Here is a 20,243-nt window from a genome sequence, read left to right as displayed (position 1 = left end):
CCCAGAGCCTGTATTCCACAAGAGAAACCACTGCAATGAGAAGTCTGCACACCGCAACTAGAGGTTAGCCCTGCTAGCTGCAACTGAAGAAGGCCCGTGAGCAGCAACAAAGACGCAGTGCCGCCGAAAATAAATAAACAATATTTAAAAACCAGTATGGTACTGGCACACACACAAAGAGAAGTATAGATCAATGGAACAGGATAGAAAGCCTATAAATAAATCCACACACCTACAGTCAGTTAACCTATGACAAAGGAGCAAAACAATACAAGAGAAAAAAGACACTTTCTTCAATAAGTGGTTCTGGGAAAACTGGAGAGCTACCTGTAAAAGAATGAAGTTAGAACATTCTCTAACACCATACACAAAAATAAACTCAAAATGGATTAAAGACCTAAATGTAAGACCAGATACTATAAAACTTCTAAAAGAAAACATAGGCAGGATACTCTTTGATATAAATTGCAGCAATATCTTTTTGGATCCACCTCCTAGAGTAATGAAAATAAAAACAAATAGGACCTAATTAAATTTAAAAGCTTTTGCATAGCAAAGGGAACAATAGACAAAATGAAAAGACAACATCCAGAATGGGAGAAACTATTTGTGGATGATGCAACTGACAAAGGATTACCCTCCAAAATATGCAAACAACTCAATATTAAAAACAAAAAATGGGCAGAAGATCTAAAATGACATTTCTCCAAAGAAGACATACAGATGGCTGAAAGACACATGAAAAGATGTTCAACACTGCTCATTGTTAGAGAAATGCAAATCAAAACTATACTGAGGTATCACCTCACACCAGTCAGAATGGCCATCATCAAAAAGTCTACAGACAATAAATGTTGGAGAGGGTGTAGAGAAATGGGAACCCTCTTACAATGTTGGGGGAAATGTAAATTGGTACAGCCACTACAGAGAATAATATGGAGGTTCCTTAAAAAACTAGAAACAGAGTTACCATATGATCCTGCAATCCCACTCCTAGGCATATATCCAGGGAAAATCATAATTTGGAAAGATACATGGGCACCAATGTTCATTGCAGCACTATTTCCAATAGCCAAGACAAGGAAGCAATGTAAATGTCCATTGACAAGTGAATAAAGATGTAGTACATACATAAAATGGAATATTACTCAGCCATAAAAAGAACAAAATAATGCCATTTGCAACAATATGGATGGACCTAGAGATTATCATACTAAGTGAAGTAAACCAGATAGAGACAAATATCATATGATATCACTTATATGTGTAGTCTTAAAAACAATACAAATGAACTTATTTAGAAAATAGAAATAGACTCATAGTCACAGGAAACAAATTTATGGTTAAAAGGGGAAAGTGGGGGGGAGGGAAAAAGGAATTTTGGATTAGCAGATACTACTACACATAAAATAGATAATCAATAAGGACCTACTGTACAGAGCAGAGGACTATAGTCAATATTTTGTAATAACCTATATGGGAAAGGAATCTGAAAAAGACTATATATATAGGCTTCCTAGGTGGTGCTTGGAGAAGGCAATGGCAACCCACTTCCGTACTCTTGCCTGGAGAATCCCAGGGATGGAGGAGCCTGGTAGGCTGCAGTACATGGGGTCGCTGAGTCGGACACAACTGAGCAACTTCACTTTCACTTTCATGCAATGGAGAAGGAAATGGCAACCCACTCCAGTGTTCTTGCCTGGAGAATCCCAGGGATGGAAGAGCCTGATGGGCTGCCGTCCGTGGGGTCGCACAGAGTCGGACACAACTGAAGCGACTTAGCAACAGCAGCAGCAGCAGCAGGTGGTGCTAGTAATAAAAAGAACCCACCTGCCAATGCAGGAGACATAAGAGATGCAGGTTAGATCCCTGGGTCAGGAAGATCCCCTGGAGGAGGGTATGGCAACCCACTCCAGTATTCTTGCCTGGACAGGGGAGCCTGGAGGGTTACGGTCCATAGAGTTGCAAAGAGTTGGACATAATGAAGTGACCTAGCATGCATGCATGCACATATATATGTAACTGAGTCACCTTGCTGTACAATTGAAACTATTAATAACAGTGTAAGTCAAATATGTGTCAATTAAAAATAAATTATAGTAAGTCTCCTACATACGAACCTTCAAGTTGTGAACTTTCAAAGATGTGAGAATGTGTTTGCACGTCTGGTCTCATAAGCCACTTCACGTGTCTGGTGTATATTGCCATGTATGTGCATCCTCTACAAGTGGTTGTGCTTTTGTGTACTGTATTGTATAAGCACAGTAGTGTAGTTTCTTTATTTCAAGCCAGATCTGCAAGAGGACAACTGCATTGAACTCCTTGCTGTGCAACATGAAGAATTTACTAATGAAGATCTGGAGTCGGAGGCCCAGAGAAAGCACCAAGAGAGACAAGCAGAAGAAGTAACTGAAGAACTGAAGAGCTTCATGGCGCAGGAAATAGTAAAGGGGTTTTCCGTGAGAGGCCCTGTTAAGTTTTTGAGGCACCGGACCTGAATGCAGAAGAGTTCACAAAGTCTGCAGCAGCCATTCAGAATGCAATCCAGTGCTGCCAGGTCATTATGGCGAGAAAAAAAAGAGCTACTACTCAGACACCACTAGACTGTGTTTTCAAGAGGACAGGTGGAATTGAATCCAGCAAGGAACCAGAACCAGTGACATCAACGTCAGGCATGAGGGACATTGCAGCTTGCCTTCCATCTCCTACTGCTGATGACCCTTCAGCTCTGCCGTCGCCCACTTCTCTCTCCTCCAGTCTGTGACGCCTCTTGCCCGTTCACTTGATGCCAGCCCCGGTATGTCAGCTGTCGGGCCATACTACTGTACTTTTCAAGAGCTTTCTCACTGTACTTGTACTTTTTCTTACTGTACTGTAAGATGAAAAATGTTTTCTATTTTATGTATTATTTGTGTGAAAAGTATTACAAACCTATTACAGTACTATATAGCCAAATGGGTTAGTTGGGTACCTAGGCTAACTGTGTTGGACTTGGAACAAACTGGACTTACAAATGCACTCTTGGAACAGAAGTCATGTATGTATGCAGGGGACTTACTGTAACTAATTCTAAAAAAAAAGACTTAAAGAGAATATTTACTTTTAACACATAGCTCTGATGTACCAAACCATTACTTCAAACAGCTCAATATTTTCAACAGTTATCTCGCCAAAGCCCTCCTAGTGTTCTAAGAATTGCCTCTCTTAAATAAAGAGACAAAGAGGTCTCCTGTCTTGAGTGTGTAATTTTTATAAATTGCATCAGACCCACAGTGAGTATCTTTCCGGGAGTTTCACCAAAATGAAAAAGAAGTTCTGAGATAAAACTGCCGCAGGAGGTCAGGGGAAGTGTGGAATTGTGGGGTCGCAGACCTGACCCGCAAGCTGCTCTCAGTCTAAGCCAGGGGGTGTGCGGCCCGGGGGGCCCGCCGCCGGTCCAGTCCTATCTCCGCGGCAGAGGCCTCAGGTGCAGCTCGCGTTCCAGCTGCTCGGCGGTCAGGCTTCCCTGGATGGCCTCGCAGCCCGGGTTGAACACGGAGTAGGCGCTTTTCTCTCCCTGCATCTTCTCCTCGGGGCCTCGCGTCCCCACATACATCCAGTAGAACAGGGACAGGACAAAATAGGCCAGGCCAAATTCCAGTTCCACGAACAGCCCCAGCAGGACCAACCAGAGGAGCACCTTCAACAAGGTGACGCTGGTCAGGAGAGACCGGTCCCGGGGGGCCAGGGGCGGTGGCGGGGCTTCGGCTGGACTCCGTGGTGGCTGGGACTCGCGGCCCCCAGGCCCAGCTGCTCCCTAGGACACATGAACAAACCAAAGAAAGAATGAAGGGCAGTAGGGCCAGGAGGATCAAAACCCATCTGGAGAGGCGGCTGTCCTTGCGTGGGAAGGCTTCCCCTCACTGGTGTCTGTTTTTCTTGCCCTGCTCTCTAAGACAACTATCTCCAAAGAGCTCTCATGCATCCTGCTCTGAATCAAAACCGATCAGTGAGATGTGACTTGCTGAAAACCTCACACCATTCAGGTGGATTCCCGTCTGAGGCAGACATTTCACCAGATTAGTCTGCTGCTAACAGGAGCTAATGCAGCCCCTCCAGGAACTCCCTGTAATTGATCAGGCGGCAGCCGGGCACACGCTTCCCACACAGAATCAATATATGTCTGTTGATTTGATTAGACGAGCTAAAATTTTATTGAGTGGCATGATTCTAAAATGAGGACTATTCTACACATTAAAAAAAAATCATAGTTATAGCCACAACCTTTCCATCCCCTGTGACCATCCTACACAGCCCCAGGGTCTCCTAACTGGACTCTCCTCCTTCTAACCCGTCTCTCCCCACACCACCCCATGTACAGCTGCTAAATAAATCTGCCACAACAGCCATCAGCCTCCTGCTCACAAACCTTTGACACGTTTTTACTGCCTACCAGTTAAATTTTAAACTCCTTGGGCTGGAATCCAAGGCCTTGCATTCACTCAAAAGACAGAAGTGCCGGAACACAGACCCCTATGCTGGGTGTAATGGGAGACAGAGGTATTGAAGGAGCTTTTGAGAGTTTGGTCTCCAGTCCAGTATTTTCTAAACTTTTTTGGGTATGATCCACAATAAAAAATACATTTTGTACTGCACACCCCTCCCCCCCCAAAAAAATATATATGGTGTATATATGTGTGTGTGTGTATCAGGAAAAAAGTCTTCACATATCAACACTTTGATTACATATGAAGCTTTGGTTTTCTATTCTATTTTTTAAATTACATTTAGTTAATTTAGGATAAGACCTTTAAAATTTTTTTCACTACCCACTAATGAGTCATGATTCAGTTTGTAAAATAATGTTGTAAAAAGTTTCCTGAACAACATGATCCACAATCTATTGCTCTAGAAATGAATCCTCTGGTCTTACAGCCCAAAGACATTGCCCATCTGTGGCCAGGAATATTCCTCGCCATTCCTCAGGAACTTGCTCTCTCCAGGCAAGCACGGCTGGTGACTATGTATACCCTGACCTCTGGGGCCGTCAAGCAGGGTGCCCCTCTGCCTCCCAGAGCTCTAATTGGCTTTCTCACTGAGTATCAAACTATTTGTCATTCAAGTGTCTCTCTTTTCATATAGATCACATATGTCCCTAGATTGTTGCATGAGGTCACCATACTGTTGCTGATTATCTTTTCGTGTCTCCAGAGCCAAACAGCACTGCACACGTAAGTTCTCTGCACAGAGCAGACTTGGTTCATTTATTCAGTTATATCCCTTATTCTTCACATGGCAATTTAAAAGGGACCAAAACTGTTATCTGATCTCCAAAAAATATATAGGTCATCTGTGATTTTTTTTTTTTTTTTTTTTTTAGCATCAACCCTGGGTCGTGAAGATCCCCTGGAGAAGAAAGTGCCAACCCACTCCAGTATTCTTGCCTGGAAAATCCCATGGACAGAGGTGCCTGGTGGGCTACAGTCCGTAGGGTTGCAAAGAGTCAGACACGACTGAAGTGACTTAGCACGCGTTGCAATTATTACCTTTCCAATTAGATTGGAGAGGTCTTTGACATATAATCAGCTACACTCCCCACCCCCTCCACATACATTTATTAAATAAATAAATGTCCCTTTCAGATTCAATCAGTGTGCACAATAGGGAAATCACTGATGGTCTTAGCAGGGAACAAATACAATCCGATTAATATTTAAGACTACTCTAGATGCCAGGCAGAGAATGGGCTGCAAGAGAAGAAAAAGGAAATTGTTAATAGCTCATGCAGGAGGCCTAATAAGAGAGGACCAGGCAGAGATGAGGCTGGTGACAAGGAGATCAGAGAGAAATGATGGACTGATGGATATAGAACACATCTTGAATGTGCACCACTTGAAATTCACAGTAAACTGAATTTATTTTATTATTAAAGGAACATTAATAAGAATAACGCTATGGCCACCATTTACTGAGTGCCTTCAAGATGCCTGATCTCCTGTAACCCAGCAGACAGGCCTTATTAGTCCCAATTCACTAATAAGGAGACATTGAGATGTAACGAACTCCCCTAAGGTCACACAGCTGGTGACGGGCAGAGATGAGGTTGGTCCAGGATCCTAGGATGATCTCCCTTCAAAGCCCTTTTTACTTAATCAGGGGCCTTCATGGGGAATGCTAAGGGGAAGGGTTAGAGAGCTAGAAGGAGATGAGGTAGGGGTAAGGGTGTTAAACTGGCAAAGGGAACAAACAAAGGAGAGGGAAGCTCCAGAGATGCCTCCAAGCAGTGCACCTCCTATTGTAAAAGCTGTGTGTGAAAGTGTTTGTCAGCACATACAGTGCAGTTTAGGGAAGGGACTTCCATTCCCAGTATACCAAAGTGCTTCCCACCTCAGGGCCTTTGCACTTGTGGTTTCCTCTGAGAGAAAAGCCCTTTCCCCTCACACCACCTGGCTGGCTCCCTCTTCTACAAACCCCAGCAAAAATGTCACTACGTGGGCCCTTGTCCTTGTCCCAGGTTTCTCAAGAGTGGCTCCTTCTTAAGAAAAATGGTGAGGTCACTTCCTCTATGAGGTCCTCCCTGTCCACCCAATTTAAAGTGACACTCTGCATCCCTCACCCCCGATTCACTATCACAGCACGCTGGGTTTTCCTCCCTTTTGTAGCATTCATCATTCTGTTCTTTCAACTCAAAAGCAAGTTCTGTGAGAGCAGGGCCTTGTCTTTATTGCACTGTCTCCTGGGACTCAGGACAGTAGATGGAACATAGTGGGCACGTGACTGAGTGAACGAATGCTGGTGGGGAAAAGGAAGAACTTAAGAGATGACTCCTGGATCTGAAGGGGTGATGCAAAGCCTGTGCCTGGCTAGGTCATGCCAAAGAAAGAGGGCATTTGAGCAGTGAGCCAACCTGAGCCAAGGCCTGGAAGGGAGGAGTTGCAGGAAAAGTGTGATCAATAGACCCTGGGGCTAGATGGTGCACTGGGGGGCTGGGGAGGGAGATGGAGGTGGGGTAGGGGTTTGGCAGGATTAAAAAATAAAATTTACAGGCATTTTTGTCCCACTGTGGTAGAAGCTTGCTGTAGAAATAAATATTTCATTTGGGGGAAATGCTTTTCCCCAAGCTAAATTCGAGAGTGAGAGGAGGAGGAGGTGGACGCCTCTGTATTAATGACCAGCAAAAAGAAGCAATTATAAATAGAAGGATAAAGAAATCTCCTTGGACAAGTCACTATGTGCCACCCAAATTATTAGGTAGAGACAGATCAGAAATTGGCGGGGGTGGGGGTGGGGGTGGGGAGCAATTTAATGATAATTTCACACTGGAGCAAACTCAGGAATGATAACTGAGTAAATGAAAATGTGTTTTAGACAAAGTCCCTTATGAAAAACAGAGTAATTGATAAGAAGCATAGGAGGTCCAGCATTGCCTCTCACCCCTTTGTCAGGCCATCAGTTTTTGGGTTTTTAATAATGGAAATTTTCTCCAAGCTCAGCTCCTCTAGACCCAACTCAGTGATCTCATATTCCTTTGGAAATGAGACATAAAGTAAAAAACTCATTGTGTAGGCTAGATGTTTTGTAACTGTGCGGAGGAAAAGGGGTAGAGGAAATGGATTCTAAAATCCTAAGCAATTGTGCTCTGTGAGTTCTAATCCACAATAAAGTTATCCTGAGACAAACTGTATGCAAGGAAATGGATTGTTTGAACCCTGCACACTCTTTCTGCAAGTCAGTAGGAACCTGTATGTCATGGAGAACAATATCTAATTCAAACTAAGTAACAATAAGTTCTCCTTGATTACCAAAAAAAATTCCTTATAACCAGATGTGGTGCGATGATAGATGAACTTAAGAAATTTTAAGAGGAGTAAGGCACATTTTACTTTTCAAAAGGAATTGCTGGCACTTATTGCACGTAGGAGGTACAAAGACCAGCTCACAGATTTCCCCTTGATGTTTTGTCCTGTGTTCCCATAGGCACGCTCCAATCTCACACTCAAGCCACCCTGCCACTTTACTCAAGAGTGAAAACCAAGATACAGAGAGAGGAATGAGAGATTACCAAAAGCTAATGAGGCTTCCGTGGTTGCTCAGACAGTAAAGAATCTGCGTGCAATGCAGGAGACCTGTGTGGGATCCCTGGGTCTCAGGAAGATCCCCTGAAGAAGGCAATGGCTACCCACTCCAGTATTCTTGCATGGAGAATGCCATGAACAGAGGAGCCTGACGGGCTACAGCGCATGGGATCTCAAAGAGTTGGGCACGACTTAACGACTAACACAACAGGTTGAAAAAGCTATCATACTAATCTATGGTTTTCGCCTTAAACATTGTTAAATTTGAATAGGCTTCGCTACTTCAACAGTGATACACAACACATGCCACCACAGGCAGTCAGCACACTTCCGCCAGTTCTGTATTCAAACACCATTTCGAAAGCGCAGGCTATTTGGGCACGTGGCCCAGATGCGAAATCAAATCAAGCTTTAATTACTGCCACTTCTCATCAGCATCCAATTAGACCTTTCTCCCTCCATTAGCAGAGGGCTGTGGCCCCCTACGGTTGTGGAGAGGTTTCCCAAAGCCACAACGACCACTCAACTCGCTGTGAATAACGCAAGGGCAGAAGTGATTTCTTCTGGGACCCTAGACCCTCAACTTCCCGCCTGGAGTCGAAGCTGCGCGGGTCCCTGGCTGGAAGGAAAATGTCAAAGTCACTCTTCAGGGCAGAACAGGAGCGGGCAGGAAACGCGAGGCCCCGCTGCCGAGCCGGCGGGAGGCGCCAGCAGCCCCTCTCTGCTAGCGAAAGTGTGCTAGTCCCTCAGTCGTGTCTGGCTCTTTGTGACCCCATAGACTCGCCTCCTCTGTCCACCGGCTTGTCCAGGCCCGGGGGGCGTGGCCTGGACCGGGCCATTCCACGACGTGGGGGCGGGGCCTGCAGGCCACCACGTGATGCCGGGGCGGGGCCTCGGCAAAGGCGCCTCGGAGGCCACGTCGGCGTTTCAGAAGCCAGGTGCTTGAGGGGTAAGGCCTCCCTTCTCTCACCTGAGCGAGGCTGGGCTGGGCCTGGGCACTCGGTGGCCTCGGTTTCCACGCCAGGAACCGCTTTAGCCAGCCTGAGGGTGCTTTTGGAGTCGTAGCTGCTTCTGCCTTCTCGCCCGAGGTTTGTGTACGCTGGCTGGAAGTGCTGGGTTCAGCCACCAGTCCGGCTCGCTTCCGGGCCGCCCGGAACTCAGCTAACCGCTGCTCCATGGCGCGCGCCCCCTTCTTCGCGCGCCCAAAAAGCGCGCGCGCGCCTGCCTGCTCGCCCGCGGGGAGCCAGTGCCGACTTTGCGGTGTTCCGGGCTGCAGTGCGCCTGCGTGGCGGCGCTCTCTGTTGCGCGTGCGCGCTAGCGGCACTGAGCGCTGGTGGGGCGTACGCTGACTTTGTGAGGTTAAGTGGGCAGTTTACAGCTAATTGTTCGCGCCAAACGTGTAAGAGCAGTGTTCATGTCCTCGATTTACGTGGTTAAGAACCTAAACATAAAGGTTGTCTCATTGTTTCCAGCTTTTGCCCTAGGCTAAGCGCTGCAGTGCTCTCTCACTTCAGGGATAAGCTCCAGGTTAGCACCAGATTGAGAAGGTGGTCCCGGGGCATTGAAAAAGGCCCATGATCTGCGGGACTTCTTATGTCAGAAGGCAGGCAGGATACAGCCTGCCCTTTTCCTTTTCACCGGTTTGCCAGTCTTAGCACTTTGGAGGGTTAGCACTGCTCACTGGCAGGCAGGTTGTACAGACTTCGCCCAATCACTACTCCCCCAAAAAGTCACAGTTCCAGTCAGGGACTGTTTAGATTTTTAAAGCTCTAAGCATCTAGCTTTGATGCTTTTGAACTTTAGTGGTGGAGAAGATTCTTGAGAGTCCCTTGGACTGCAAGGAGAGACAACCAGTTCATCCTAAAGGAAATCAGTCCTGAATAGTCATCGGAAGGACTGATGCTGAAGCTGAAACTCCAATACTTTGGCCACCTGATGGGAAGAACTGACTCATTGGAAAAGACCCTGATGCTGGGAAAGATTGAAGGCAGGAGGAGGAGGGGAAGACAGATGATGAGATATTTGGGTGGCATCACTGACTCAATGAACATGAGCTTGAGTAAACTCTGGGAGTTGGCGATGGACAGGGAGGCCTAGCCTGCTGCAGTCCACGGGGTCACAAAGAGTCGGACATGACTGAGTGACTGAACTGAACTGAAGCATCTAGCTAAGTGGCACTCACATAATTGAGAACTCAAATATTTCTTGGGTCTTCTTGAGTGTGAGTCAAGGAACAAGATGAACTAGAATTGGAGTCTTTCATACTCTTAGCAAATGTTTATCAAGAACCCTCTATATGTCAAGGGCTCACATTATAGCTCAGTTGGTAAAGAATCCGCTTGCAATGCAGGAGACCCTGGTTCAATTCCTGGGTCAGGAAGATTCCCTGGAGAAAGGATAGGCTGCCCATTCCAGTATTCTTGGGCTTCCCTGGTTGCTCAGCTGGTAAAGAATCTGCCCACAATGCTGGAGACCTGGGTTCGATCCCGGGGTTGGGAAGATCCCCTGGAGAAGGGAAAGGCTACCCACTCCAGTATCCTGGCCTGGAGAATTCCATGGACTACATAGTTCATGGGGTTGCAAAGAGTTGAACGCAACTGAGCGACTTTCACTTTCTATGTGTCAAGCACCGTGTCTGTCACCAGAGATCCTGGGGGTAAAGGAAACAAACCATTGTTTTCCTAGCGTTTAACATTCTAAATGGAAAGGCAGTTGCAGTAATCATGTATTTATATTAGTGTAATATCAGGTACTGAGACTTCCCTGGTGGCTCAGAAGGTGAAAGCGTCTGCCTACAATGCGGAAGACCCAGGTTTGATCCCTGGGTTGGGAAGATCCCCTGGAGAAGGAAATGGCAGCTCAGTCCAGTGTTCTTGCCCGGAAAATCCCATGGATGGAGGAGTCTGGTAGGCTACAGTCCATGGGGTCACAAAGAGTCAGAATGAATGACTGAATGACTTCACTTTCACTTTCAGGTACTGATCATGGGCTTCCCAGGTGGCTCAGTGGTAAAGACTCTGCCTGCAATGCTGGAGACTCAAGTTTGATCTCTGGGTCAGGAAGATATCCTGGAGAAGGAAATGGCAACCCACTCCAGTATTCTTGACTGGGAAATCTGGACAGAGGAGCCTGGCAAGATATAGTCCATATGGTCACAAAAAGGTCAGACACAACTTAGCAACTAAACAACAACAGGTACTGGTTACTGTTGTGAAGAAAAGTAAAGTAAGAAATAGGAATCGTGGGGCTATTTTGAGCCAGTGACCAGGGAAGGCTTCTCTGAGGAGTTGCCATTTAAGCAGAGACCTAAATGAAGTGAGTGGTGGAAGCATGTAGATACCTGGCGATGAGCATTTCTATCAGAGGAAACAGCAAATACAAAAGTATTGAGAGCTCAAGTACTTTGTTTGACCTGCTTACAGAACATCAATGGTCAGTTCATATAAGGCCTTACAGGCCATAGTTGAAACTTTACCCTGCATTCTGAGTGTAATGGTAAGTGACAGGAGGATTTTGATTACAAGATGACATGATCTGACATATTTTTAAAAGATCACACTTGCTGCTAGATGTGGGGTGCTGGGAGGGTGCAAGGACAGAAGGAAGAAAGCCAGTTAGAAAATACAGTGGTATAAGAGAGACTGGGTCTTTGGGGACTAGAGTGGGAGTGATGGAATTGGTGAAAATTGGTCAGATTCTGAATATAGTTTTGAATGTCTGAGCCAGCATGATGTGCAGCTGCATTGAATGTGGAGTGTGAGAAAAAAGGAATCAAGGATGATATATTTCCACCAGCCCCTCTGTCACCAATCCACACACCTTAGAAACCAAGGGAAAAAATGCTAGGTTCTCTACTGAGATGGAGGAAGACTGGCAAGTTTTGTTTTGGACAGGCCAAGAGTTTGAGGTGCCCGTTGGATAAACAATGGAAGAACTTCGACAGTGAGAACTGGAATTCAGAGAAAAGTCAAGACTGGAGATACATACTGGGAGTCATGAGCATGTGTGTGATAAAGCCATGAAACTAGGTGAAATCAACTAGGGAGTGAGTGTGGATAAGAGGAGAAGGTATATGAGAACTGAGCCCTGACTAGTTGGAGATGATCTGTGAGACAGAAGAGAATGGGGATGTTATACTACAAAGAGTTGCCACTGAGAAGTCACAGAAAGTTTCTTAGCCGTCAGGGTAGAATGACAGGTAAGTTTCTACCCATCCAGAGTAGATCTGCTTCTCTAGAGGGACTGGAGATTCTTTTATTGATTGTATTTCCCACTTGGTAATGTCAGCTGTAAGTTGGCCCTTGCCATAGGTGCCCGCCATCTACCTCTACAAGGTTTAAATCATGTGCTGCTGCAGCTGCTGACCTTCAACACCACCCAGAGGAGTTCAGGGTGGAGAGCAGAAATGAGGCACTCTGTGCTCCGGGAAAACTGGCAGGACAGGTCTTCAGATAGTTAGATATTCTTACAACTGATTTTATGAACCCAGTTCTTGTATCTCCTCGTAACTAGAAAAAGCACTAAAATCCTGCTTGGTGACAATTGTGTCTTGGGACTAGCAGAAGCTTCGAAAGACCAGAAGAAATTACACACACACACACACACACAAAAGTGCTTAATTGCATGTATTCCCCCTTTACCAAAATCACATATATACTGTCCTTTCCTCCTACCTCTTTGAAACAGAGTCTCAGAGCTGTCTGAGGTGCTGTCTCCTGGGCTGCCGTCCTCCCATTGCTCCAAATAAAGCTTAACTCACAACTGTCACATTGTGCTTTTTTTTTTTTTAAGTCGACAGTAATCACACTGAGACCTTAGAACTGCATTTGTCATCTACTTCTAGCAGGCATTTAGACTTAAGGCGTACAATTTGTGGGCTGTTGCAGTCAGGGTCTGGCAGGAAACATGGCACTTTTGAAAAGGTTAAGTCAGGAAAGTTTCATGTTACAAAGATGTGGCAAGATTGAAGGGGGGGCAGCAAGGAAGTTCATAGGAAATATGTGTTACCAGCCTCTGGCCTCAGGCAGCAAGACAGAGTGGTCATCAGAACTCAGTGAATCCTGGAGCTAGAGGAGAAGCCCAAGATGCAGGAGCTAATAAACGGGTGGAGAAGGGTGGGAAGAGGATAAGGGGAGCAAACAGAATATCCAGCCAAGTAGTAATGGCATTTCTAGCTCCATCTTGCTTCGGTAACCTTATTTTCCCTTTTCTTTGTTTTCTGCTTATAAATTTATTTTGTCTCAGTGCTTTGTAAACCTCTTTAAATTCTTTTTGGAAGAGGTTGTAAGAATGGGAAAAAGTAAAGATGAAAGAGATGATCATGACGAACACCTTCTGCCAAACTAACTCCATTTCCTTTTCGGATAAGATTGTGAGCCTAGTAAATAAGAAGGATCCCAAAGTGTACTTAATTTGTGAATTTAAGTTTTATTTGCATGTACCATATTTCATGTGTATATAAACTGGCACATAATAAACATGTAATATATGTACATGTATGTCATATTTGTAAATCATAAGTAATAAAATATCCACATGTCCTCCTAGGGTATCCATGCTATGGAGAGTATAATTCCGCATTCTTTGACTTTGAACTCAAACATCCAAGTTGTTTTTGCCAATTGGATGATGGCAGGCATTATGCAGGTAGAGGGGCTTGATGTGTGTTTGTCTGTTGAATGTGCTCTTTTAATTTTCTGTGCTGCCATGAGATGGACTTGCCACAACTAGCCAGCTGTCCAAGAATAATGAGACTTCTGTGGATATGGCTGACTCACTGGCCAGCTGAGCCTAGCCCAAAATAGCTGCCCCCAGCTTACCCAAGATGTATGAAAAATAAATGTTTGTTTTATATCACAGAAATTTTGTGGTTTGGTTACACAGAAAAAGCTACTTAAGAAAAAAAAAGAAAAGACTGTTCTTCTCTGTACCTGTGGTCTGTTCCTGACTCCTACCCACCTCTTCAATCTATTAATGTAGTGAGTTACATTAATAGACTTTCTATCAAACCATCCTATATTCCTGGAATAAACAAAACTCAGCCACTTTATAACGTATAAAATTAAAAGCTAGGTCCAGTTTGGTAATCTTTAAAGAATTTTGTACCTATTTGCATTAATGAGATTTTTCAATCATTTTTTCCCCCACGTACAGTTCTTGAAAAGTTCTAGATTTATACTAGCTTTATGAAATAAGCTGAAGTCTCCATCTCCCCTCCAAACCCCCATTTTTAGAACAGTTTGAATAAAGTAGGAATTAACTGGTTCTTGAATATTTGATAATACTTAGTAATAAAACCATCTAGACCTGATATTTTCTTAGATCAGATAAAAGAATATTTGATAATACTTAGTAAAAAAAACCATCTAGACCTGATATTAGATCAGATAAAAGAATATTTGATAATACTTAGTAATAAAACCATCTAGACCTGATATTTTCTTAGATCAGATAAATAAATATAAGCAACAATTAAGTGGCTTCATAGCTGGTCAACACAGCCTTACCCAAAAAGTGTTAAGAAATGGATTAACATCAGTCTGTCCTATCTGATGTTTTTAGGAGCGGCTTGCATGGAAACATAAAAGACAGTTCATCATATTTTCATGTGATAAAGACTTGATAGAGAAAACTACAATTATATCTTTAGGGTAAAACAAATTTAATTAAATTTATCATGATTAAAGGGTTATGTAGATGCTTAGAGGGAACACTACCTCCTAGATCGGCATTTATGTTTTTATGTCTGTTCTTACTTCCTAATCGTTAACTTGAGAGAAGTTTGCTTCAATAGGAATTGGGGCTTTTCCCAGACCCCAAGCTGGGGAAGAGGGGCATATGTGGTGGATGCTTCAGCTTCTACATGTAGTCAATCCCGTTGTCAGAGAGGACCACCATGCTCTCCTGCTTTCTTTGGTCCTGTCCTGGCAGGTACCACATGTCAAGTTCTAAGCACTGTGCTTTATATGACAGGCCATCAGAGTGTCCAGAGGACATTGGTCTGGATAATGATGTTTCTAGAGCAGGGCTTCTCAACCTTGCTACTTTAGGCATTTGGGGCCAGATAATTCTTTGTTGTTGGGGGCTGTCCTGTATCTTGTAGGATTCTTAGTAGTATCGCTGACCCCAGCCCATACTTGCCAGTGGTATTCCCTAGTCATTGTAACAACCAAAATTGTCTCTGGATGATGCCAAATCAGTGGTCCCCAACCTTTTTGGACCAGGGACCAGTTTCATGGAAGACAATTTTTTCCACGGGCTGGGGGTGGGAGCAGAGAGGTTGGTTCAGCAGTAATTTGAGTGATGGGGAGTGAAGGGGAACAGCAGGTGAAGCTTCATTCAGTGGACTGCTGCTCAATTTCTGCTCTGAAGCCCAGGTCCTAACAGAAGACCTGGGGGTTGGGGACCCCTGCTGAAAGTCCCCCCTGGAGGCAAATTTGCCCTCAGTTGAGAATTACTGGTCTAAAGACCATATTTTAGTAAGTGTAGTAAAGGCAGTGGTGATTTGGGTCAGAGAAGAAGAGTCATAGTGAAAACATACCAGTTTGTTTTAGAAGCTGTTAAAAGGGCTATTGTGAATGGGGGACAATCATTTTGTGGGGATCCAAAAGGCAGAACTGGGGCTTCCCAGGTAATTCCATGGTGAAGAGTCTGCCTGCCAATGCAGGAGACACAGGAGACTTGGGTTCCATCCCTGGGTCAGGAAGATCCCCTGCAGGAAAGCATGGCAACCTGCTCCAGTATTCTTGCCTGGAGAATCCCATGGACAGAGGAGCCTGGTGGGCTACAGTCCATAGGGTCGCACAGTGTTGGAAGAGACTCAGAGTTGGATGAAACTGAGCATGCATGCAAAAGGCAGAACGAAGGTAAAAAAGTTTCAAATTACAAGGTGACAAATGTGGAATCTTTTTTTGAAAGGAATTTTCCACCAATTCAGTTTTTCCAGAAATAGCCAGCTCCTGGAATAATTTCATTGCAGTGAGTTTCCAGACACTAGCCGTATTCAAGCAGAGACTGACAAACCACTTGTCAGGAATGCTGTAGAGGGGACTCTGGGCCAAAGAGGGATTTGGTTGGTGTAGATGATTACTAAGTCTCTTCCAACTGGAGATTTTAGTGTTTTAATTCAAACTGGGATGAGAAAACGGAAGGCTTTGGTGCATCAGACTAGACCGTGTCACATAAGTTGTCGGTGCCACTGCCTGGATCCCCTCAGCTCTCACTATTGCTGGACATGCTGATGGCTTGTTTCTATGAGCCCCTGGGGGCTTCAGGAGTGTGTTTAACTAGTGCATGAGGCAGACCAGCGGTGGTGGGGGGATTATTCCCCCCCAACCATCAAATAGCCTCCAACCAATTTTAGAGTTGGTGGATAAATACCCCAGCTTCCTCACGCCTCATTGGCAGGAATGACCCTGAGGTACGTTCCACAGAGTCTTCCAGGGGTCTTTAGGAGGAGCAAGCCTCCGTCGCCCACAGCAGGACCTGCTCATGAAAGCATCCTATGTCACCTGTCTCCCCTTACCTATCTCATTTCCTTGCCCCACTGTCAGCGCTCCCTGGAGTCATTCCCCAGTAAGCCTCCTCCATTCAAATCTCAGGACCTTCTTCCAAGGGAAGCTAAGGTCAGACCTACATAAGACCTAAGCAAGGTCTATGAACATGATTACAGAAAGAGAAGTAATGAGAGGGCTGGTCGATATTTCACATGTATGAGATGCTCAGTCTTGAAGTTTGAAGCAAGAAGGATGGCTTTAGAGTGGCACAGTTCAAGGAGATGGGAATAAAGAAGTTAGGAAAACAGAAAGGAAAGGGAGTTTGGGGAGAAATGGATACATGTATTCATACAGCTGAATGCCTTCGCTGTCACCTGAAACTATCACAACATTGTTAATCAGCTATCAGTTCAGTTCAGTCACTCAGTCGTGTCTGACTCTGAGACCCCATGGACTGCGGCATGCCAGGCTTCCCTGTCCATCGCCAACTCCCGGAGCTTGCTCAAACTCATGTCCATTGAGTGGTGATGCCATACAACCATCTCATCCCCTGTCATCCCCTTCTCTCGCCTTCAATCTTTCTCAGCCTCAGGAAAAGACCCTCCCAGAGTCTTTTCTAGTGAGTCAGTTCTTCACATCAGGTGGCCAAAGTTTTGGAGTTTCAGCTTCAGCATCAGTCCTTTCAAAGCATATTCAGGACTGATTTCCTTTAGGATGGACTGGTTGGATCTCCTTGCTGTCCAAGGGATTCTCAAGAGTCTTCTCCAACACCACAGTTCAAAAGCATCAGTTCTTCGGCACTCAGTTTTCTTTATAGTCCAACTCTCACATCCATACGTGACTACTGGAAAAACCATAGTTTTGATTAGATGGACCTTTGTTGGCAAAGTAATGTCTGCTTTTTAATATGCTGTCTAGGTTGGTCATAATTTTTCTTTCAAAGGACAAGCGTCTTTTAATTTCATGGCTGCAGTCACCATTTGCAATGATTTTGGAGCCCCCCAAAATAGTCTGTAGCTGTTTCCATTGTTTCCCCATCTATTTGCCATAAAGTGATGGGACCAGATGCCATGATCTTAGTTTTCTGAATGTTGAGTTTTAAGCCAACTTTTTCACTCTCCTCTTTCACTTCCAGCAAGAGGCTCTTTAGTTCTTTGCTTTCTTCCATAAGGGTTGTGTCATCTGCATATCTGTGGTTATTGATATTTCTCCTGGCAATCTTGATTCCAGCTTGTGCTTCATCCAGTCCAGCATTTCTCATGATGTACTCCGCATATAAGTTAAGCAGGGTGACAATATCCAGCCTTGACATACTCCTTCTCCGATTTGCAACCAGTCTGTTGATTCCATGTCCAGTTCTAACTGTTGCTTCTTGACCTGCATACAGATTTCTCAGGAGGCAGGTCAGGTGGTCTGTTATTCCCATCTCTTAAAGAATTTCCCACAGTTTTCTATGATCCACATAGTCAAAGGCTTTGGCATAATCAATAAAACAGAAGTAGAAGTTTTTCTGGAACTCTCTCGTTTTTTCGATGATCCAACGGATGTTGGCAATTTGATCTCTGGTTCCTCTGCCTTTTCTAAATCCGGCTTGAACATCTGGAAGTTCATGGTTCATGTACTATTGAAGCCTGGCTTGGAGAATTTTGAGCATTACTTTGCTAGCATGTGAGATGAGTACAATTGTGCAGTAGTTTGAACATTCTTTGGCATTGCCTTTCTTTCGGATTGGAATGAAAGCTGATCTTTTCCAGTCCTGTGACCACTGCTGAGTTTTCCAAATTTGCTGGCATATTGAGTGCAGCACTTTCACAGCATCATCTTTAAGGTGAGATGCTTGTCCCCTCTGCCAGGATGTGGGCCCTGAAGCTGCCTAGTGCATGCAGAGGAAAGGTGCAGGAATATCCTTGCTTGCTGGCTTTTAATTTACCAGTTGCCTCTGAGCTGGGGCTTTGGCAGATTCTGCTGGAATCTGAAAGAGAACCTTTCATACCGAGGGCCCGCTGCTGATGACTGAAATTGAGAAACTTGGCAGATAAGCAAACAGTAACTGGAAATCAAACTTCCTGAGTTGGTAGGAACATAGGCCCTGGAGACAAGGAGCCTCTGGGAGCCTCAGGACCAGAGCGCTGAGCACTGCCCATGCCAGTGAGGACAGGTCAATGTTCAATTTTGACCCTCAAGAAGACTCCCATCAATTTCAGGGTGGGCTGTCCACCTGGGAGGCAGCTGTCCCGTGACAAGTAGATCATTGGACTGAGAATCCTGGTCCCCCGGGCACCTCTTGACCCATTCAGTGGGCATGAGACAAGCTGGGGCCTGGGACCCTTTGCTGTAGTACTTGTGCCTGAACGTACCTCTCCTGAGCAAAAAAATACAGAGAAACTACAAGGGACTAAAAATAACTGTGCGTATGCGCAGTTGGGGCAAATTATGGGCAATAATAATCGGCTATACTTCAATACAAAATAAAAGTTTAACTCAAAATAAGAAAGGAAGGGGAAGGGAGGCCACAGTGTTTCAACTGAAGTAGCCTGATCCGGACAGCTCCTAGGGAAGCAACTTGGCCCACACTTAATGTTGAACTCCGTGGAGGACAGAATCCAGTCATTCTATGATTCTGTCCTCCAGGGACTTTGGAGACCATTCAGTCAGTAAATGTCGATGAACACCTGCTACGAGCCATAGTCTGTGCCAGGCTTTGAGGACACAGAGGAATAAAATATAGTCCCATCCCATAGGAGTTTACGGTCTGGTTGGAGAGGCAGACACATTAATAGAAAATTACACATGGAGGTCTGGGGGAGCAGAGGAGGGTCACCAACTCAGACTGGGGAGTAGTATGACTTCAGATTTAAATATGGGCAAACAGGCCAGAAGAAGAAAGTTGATGAGGTTATATAATTCCTGGGCATTGCTGTTGACAATAAATATTTCTGGTGATTGTCCATTTAGCATTTGCATTAGAAAATATTGGCACATGAGCTCCTCCCTGCTCCTGCTGCTCCACCTGCTCTTGGTCAGAACTTGCTTTGGTTTAATAGCTACTGCTGGTTTGAATTTTGCCTTTTTGTGTCTCCCAATCCCAACCCAACTATAGGGATCTTGTGGTCCAGAAGAGCCAAGCAGTCTCTGTTGTCAGTACTGTCTGATCCCATTATCTGAAGCATCCTCGTTACCCACTTCTGCATCTCCTTAACTCCCTATAATTTCCAAAATCTCAGGTTATGACAGTTTTGCACCCACCAGACATGCCTCACATTGTTCTATTTTGAGTTCTATTTTGATTAGCACTCTTGCTCTGAGAAATGCCTCCTACAACTTGCAGGAGAGATGATCAGACAAAGCCCACAGAATTACAGGAAAGATACTCTGTATGCAAATCCCATCCTCAAACTTTCCTTATTTTTTTTCTGAAAATATCTGGGGAAGAATGTCTTTGCAGGTTGAGAATAAAGAAAGCAATAGGTGCTATGTTTCAGACAAGCTTGCTCCTGTGATGTGTGGGAATAAAGTTAGAAGGAAGGCAAGATTTTGCCCTTTACAGTCCTTTGAAGAAATGGACTGTTTGGTTAAAATATGCACATACACCCAGAGTGGTGTATTTCTTGATTTTTGACAGCTGCTCAGCCTCTTCTCTGGAAACTCCTGCTTTAGCTCTTGCGTTTTCTCTCCAGCCACTGACCTTGTAGAA

At 44.8% G+C, this 20,243-nt stretch overlaps 1 protein-coding gene across 1 annotated transcript; it reads right to left on the bottom strand.

Moving 5' to 3' along the window:
* Nucleotides 1-3,095: 3,095 nt before the first annotated feature.
* Nucleotides 3,096-9,317, bottom strand: SAYSD1 (SAYSVFN motif domain containing 1). Its single transcript, XM_020871874.2, has 2 exons — nucleotides 9,025-9,317; nucleotides 3,096-3,796 (listed from the first exon to the last, which is right to left on the bottom strand). Exons 1-2 carry the CDS (start codon nucleotides 9,229-9,231, stop codon nucleotides 3,443-3,445), a joined length of 561 nt encoding a protein of 186 aa, XP_020727533.2. The 5' UTR covers nucleotides 9,232-9,317; the 3' UTR covers nucleotides 3,096-3,442.
* Nucleotides 9,318-20,243: the final 10,926 nt, after the last annotated feature.

Source organism: Odocoileus virginianus, chromosome 27 (genome assembly GCF_023699985.2).
Source record: "Odocoileus virginianus isolate 20LAN1187 ecotype Illinois chromosome 27, Ovbor_1.2, whole genome shotgun sequence".
NCBI classification, from domain to species: domain Eukaryota; kingdom Metazoa; phylum Chordata; class Mammalia; order Artiodactyla; family Cervidae; genus Odocoileus; species Odocoileus virginianus.
The sequence above is the reverse complement of the archived record's forward strand: the minus strand, read 5'-3'. Positions and strand labels throughout refer to the sequence as shown.

Excerpts from the sequence above, each read along its gene's own strand:
- SAYSD1 (XM_020871874.2), bottom strand. The coding sequence starts at position 9,231 with ATGGAGCAGCGGTTAGCTGAGTTCCGGGCGGCCCGGAAGCGAGCCGGA. Across the intron at positions 3,797-9,024 it reads CCCAGCCCAGCCTCGCTCAG|GGAGCAGCTGGGCCTGGGGG; the intron begins GTGAGAGAAGGG and ends CATGTGTCCTAG.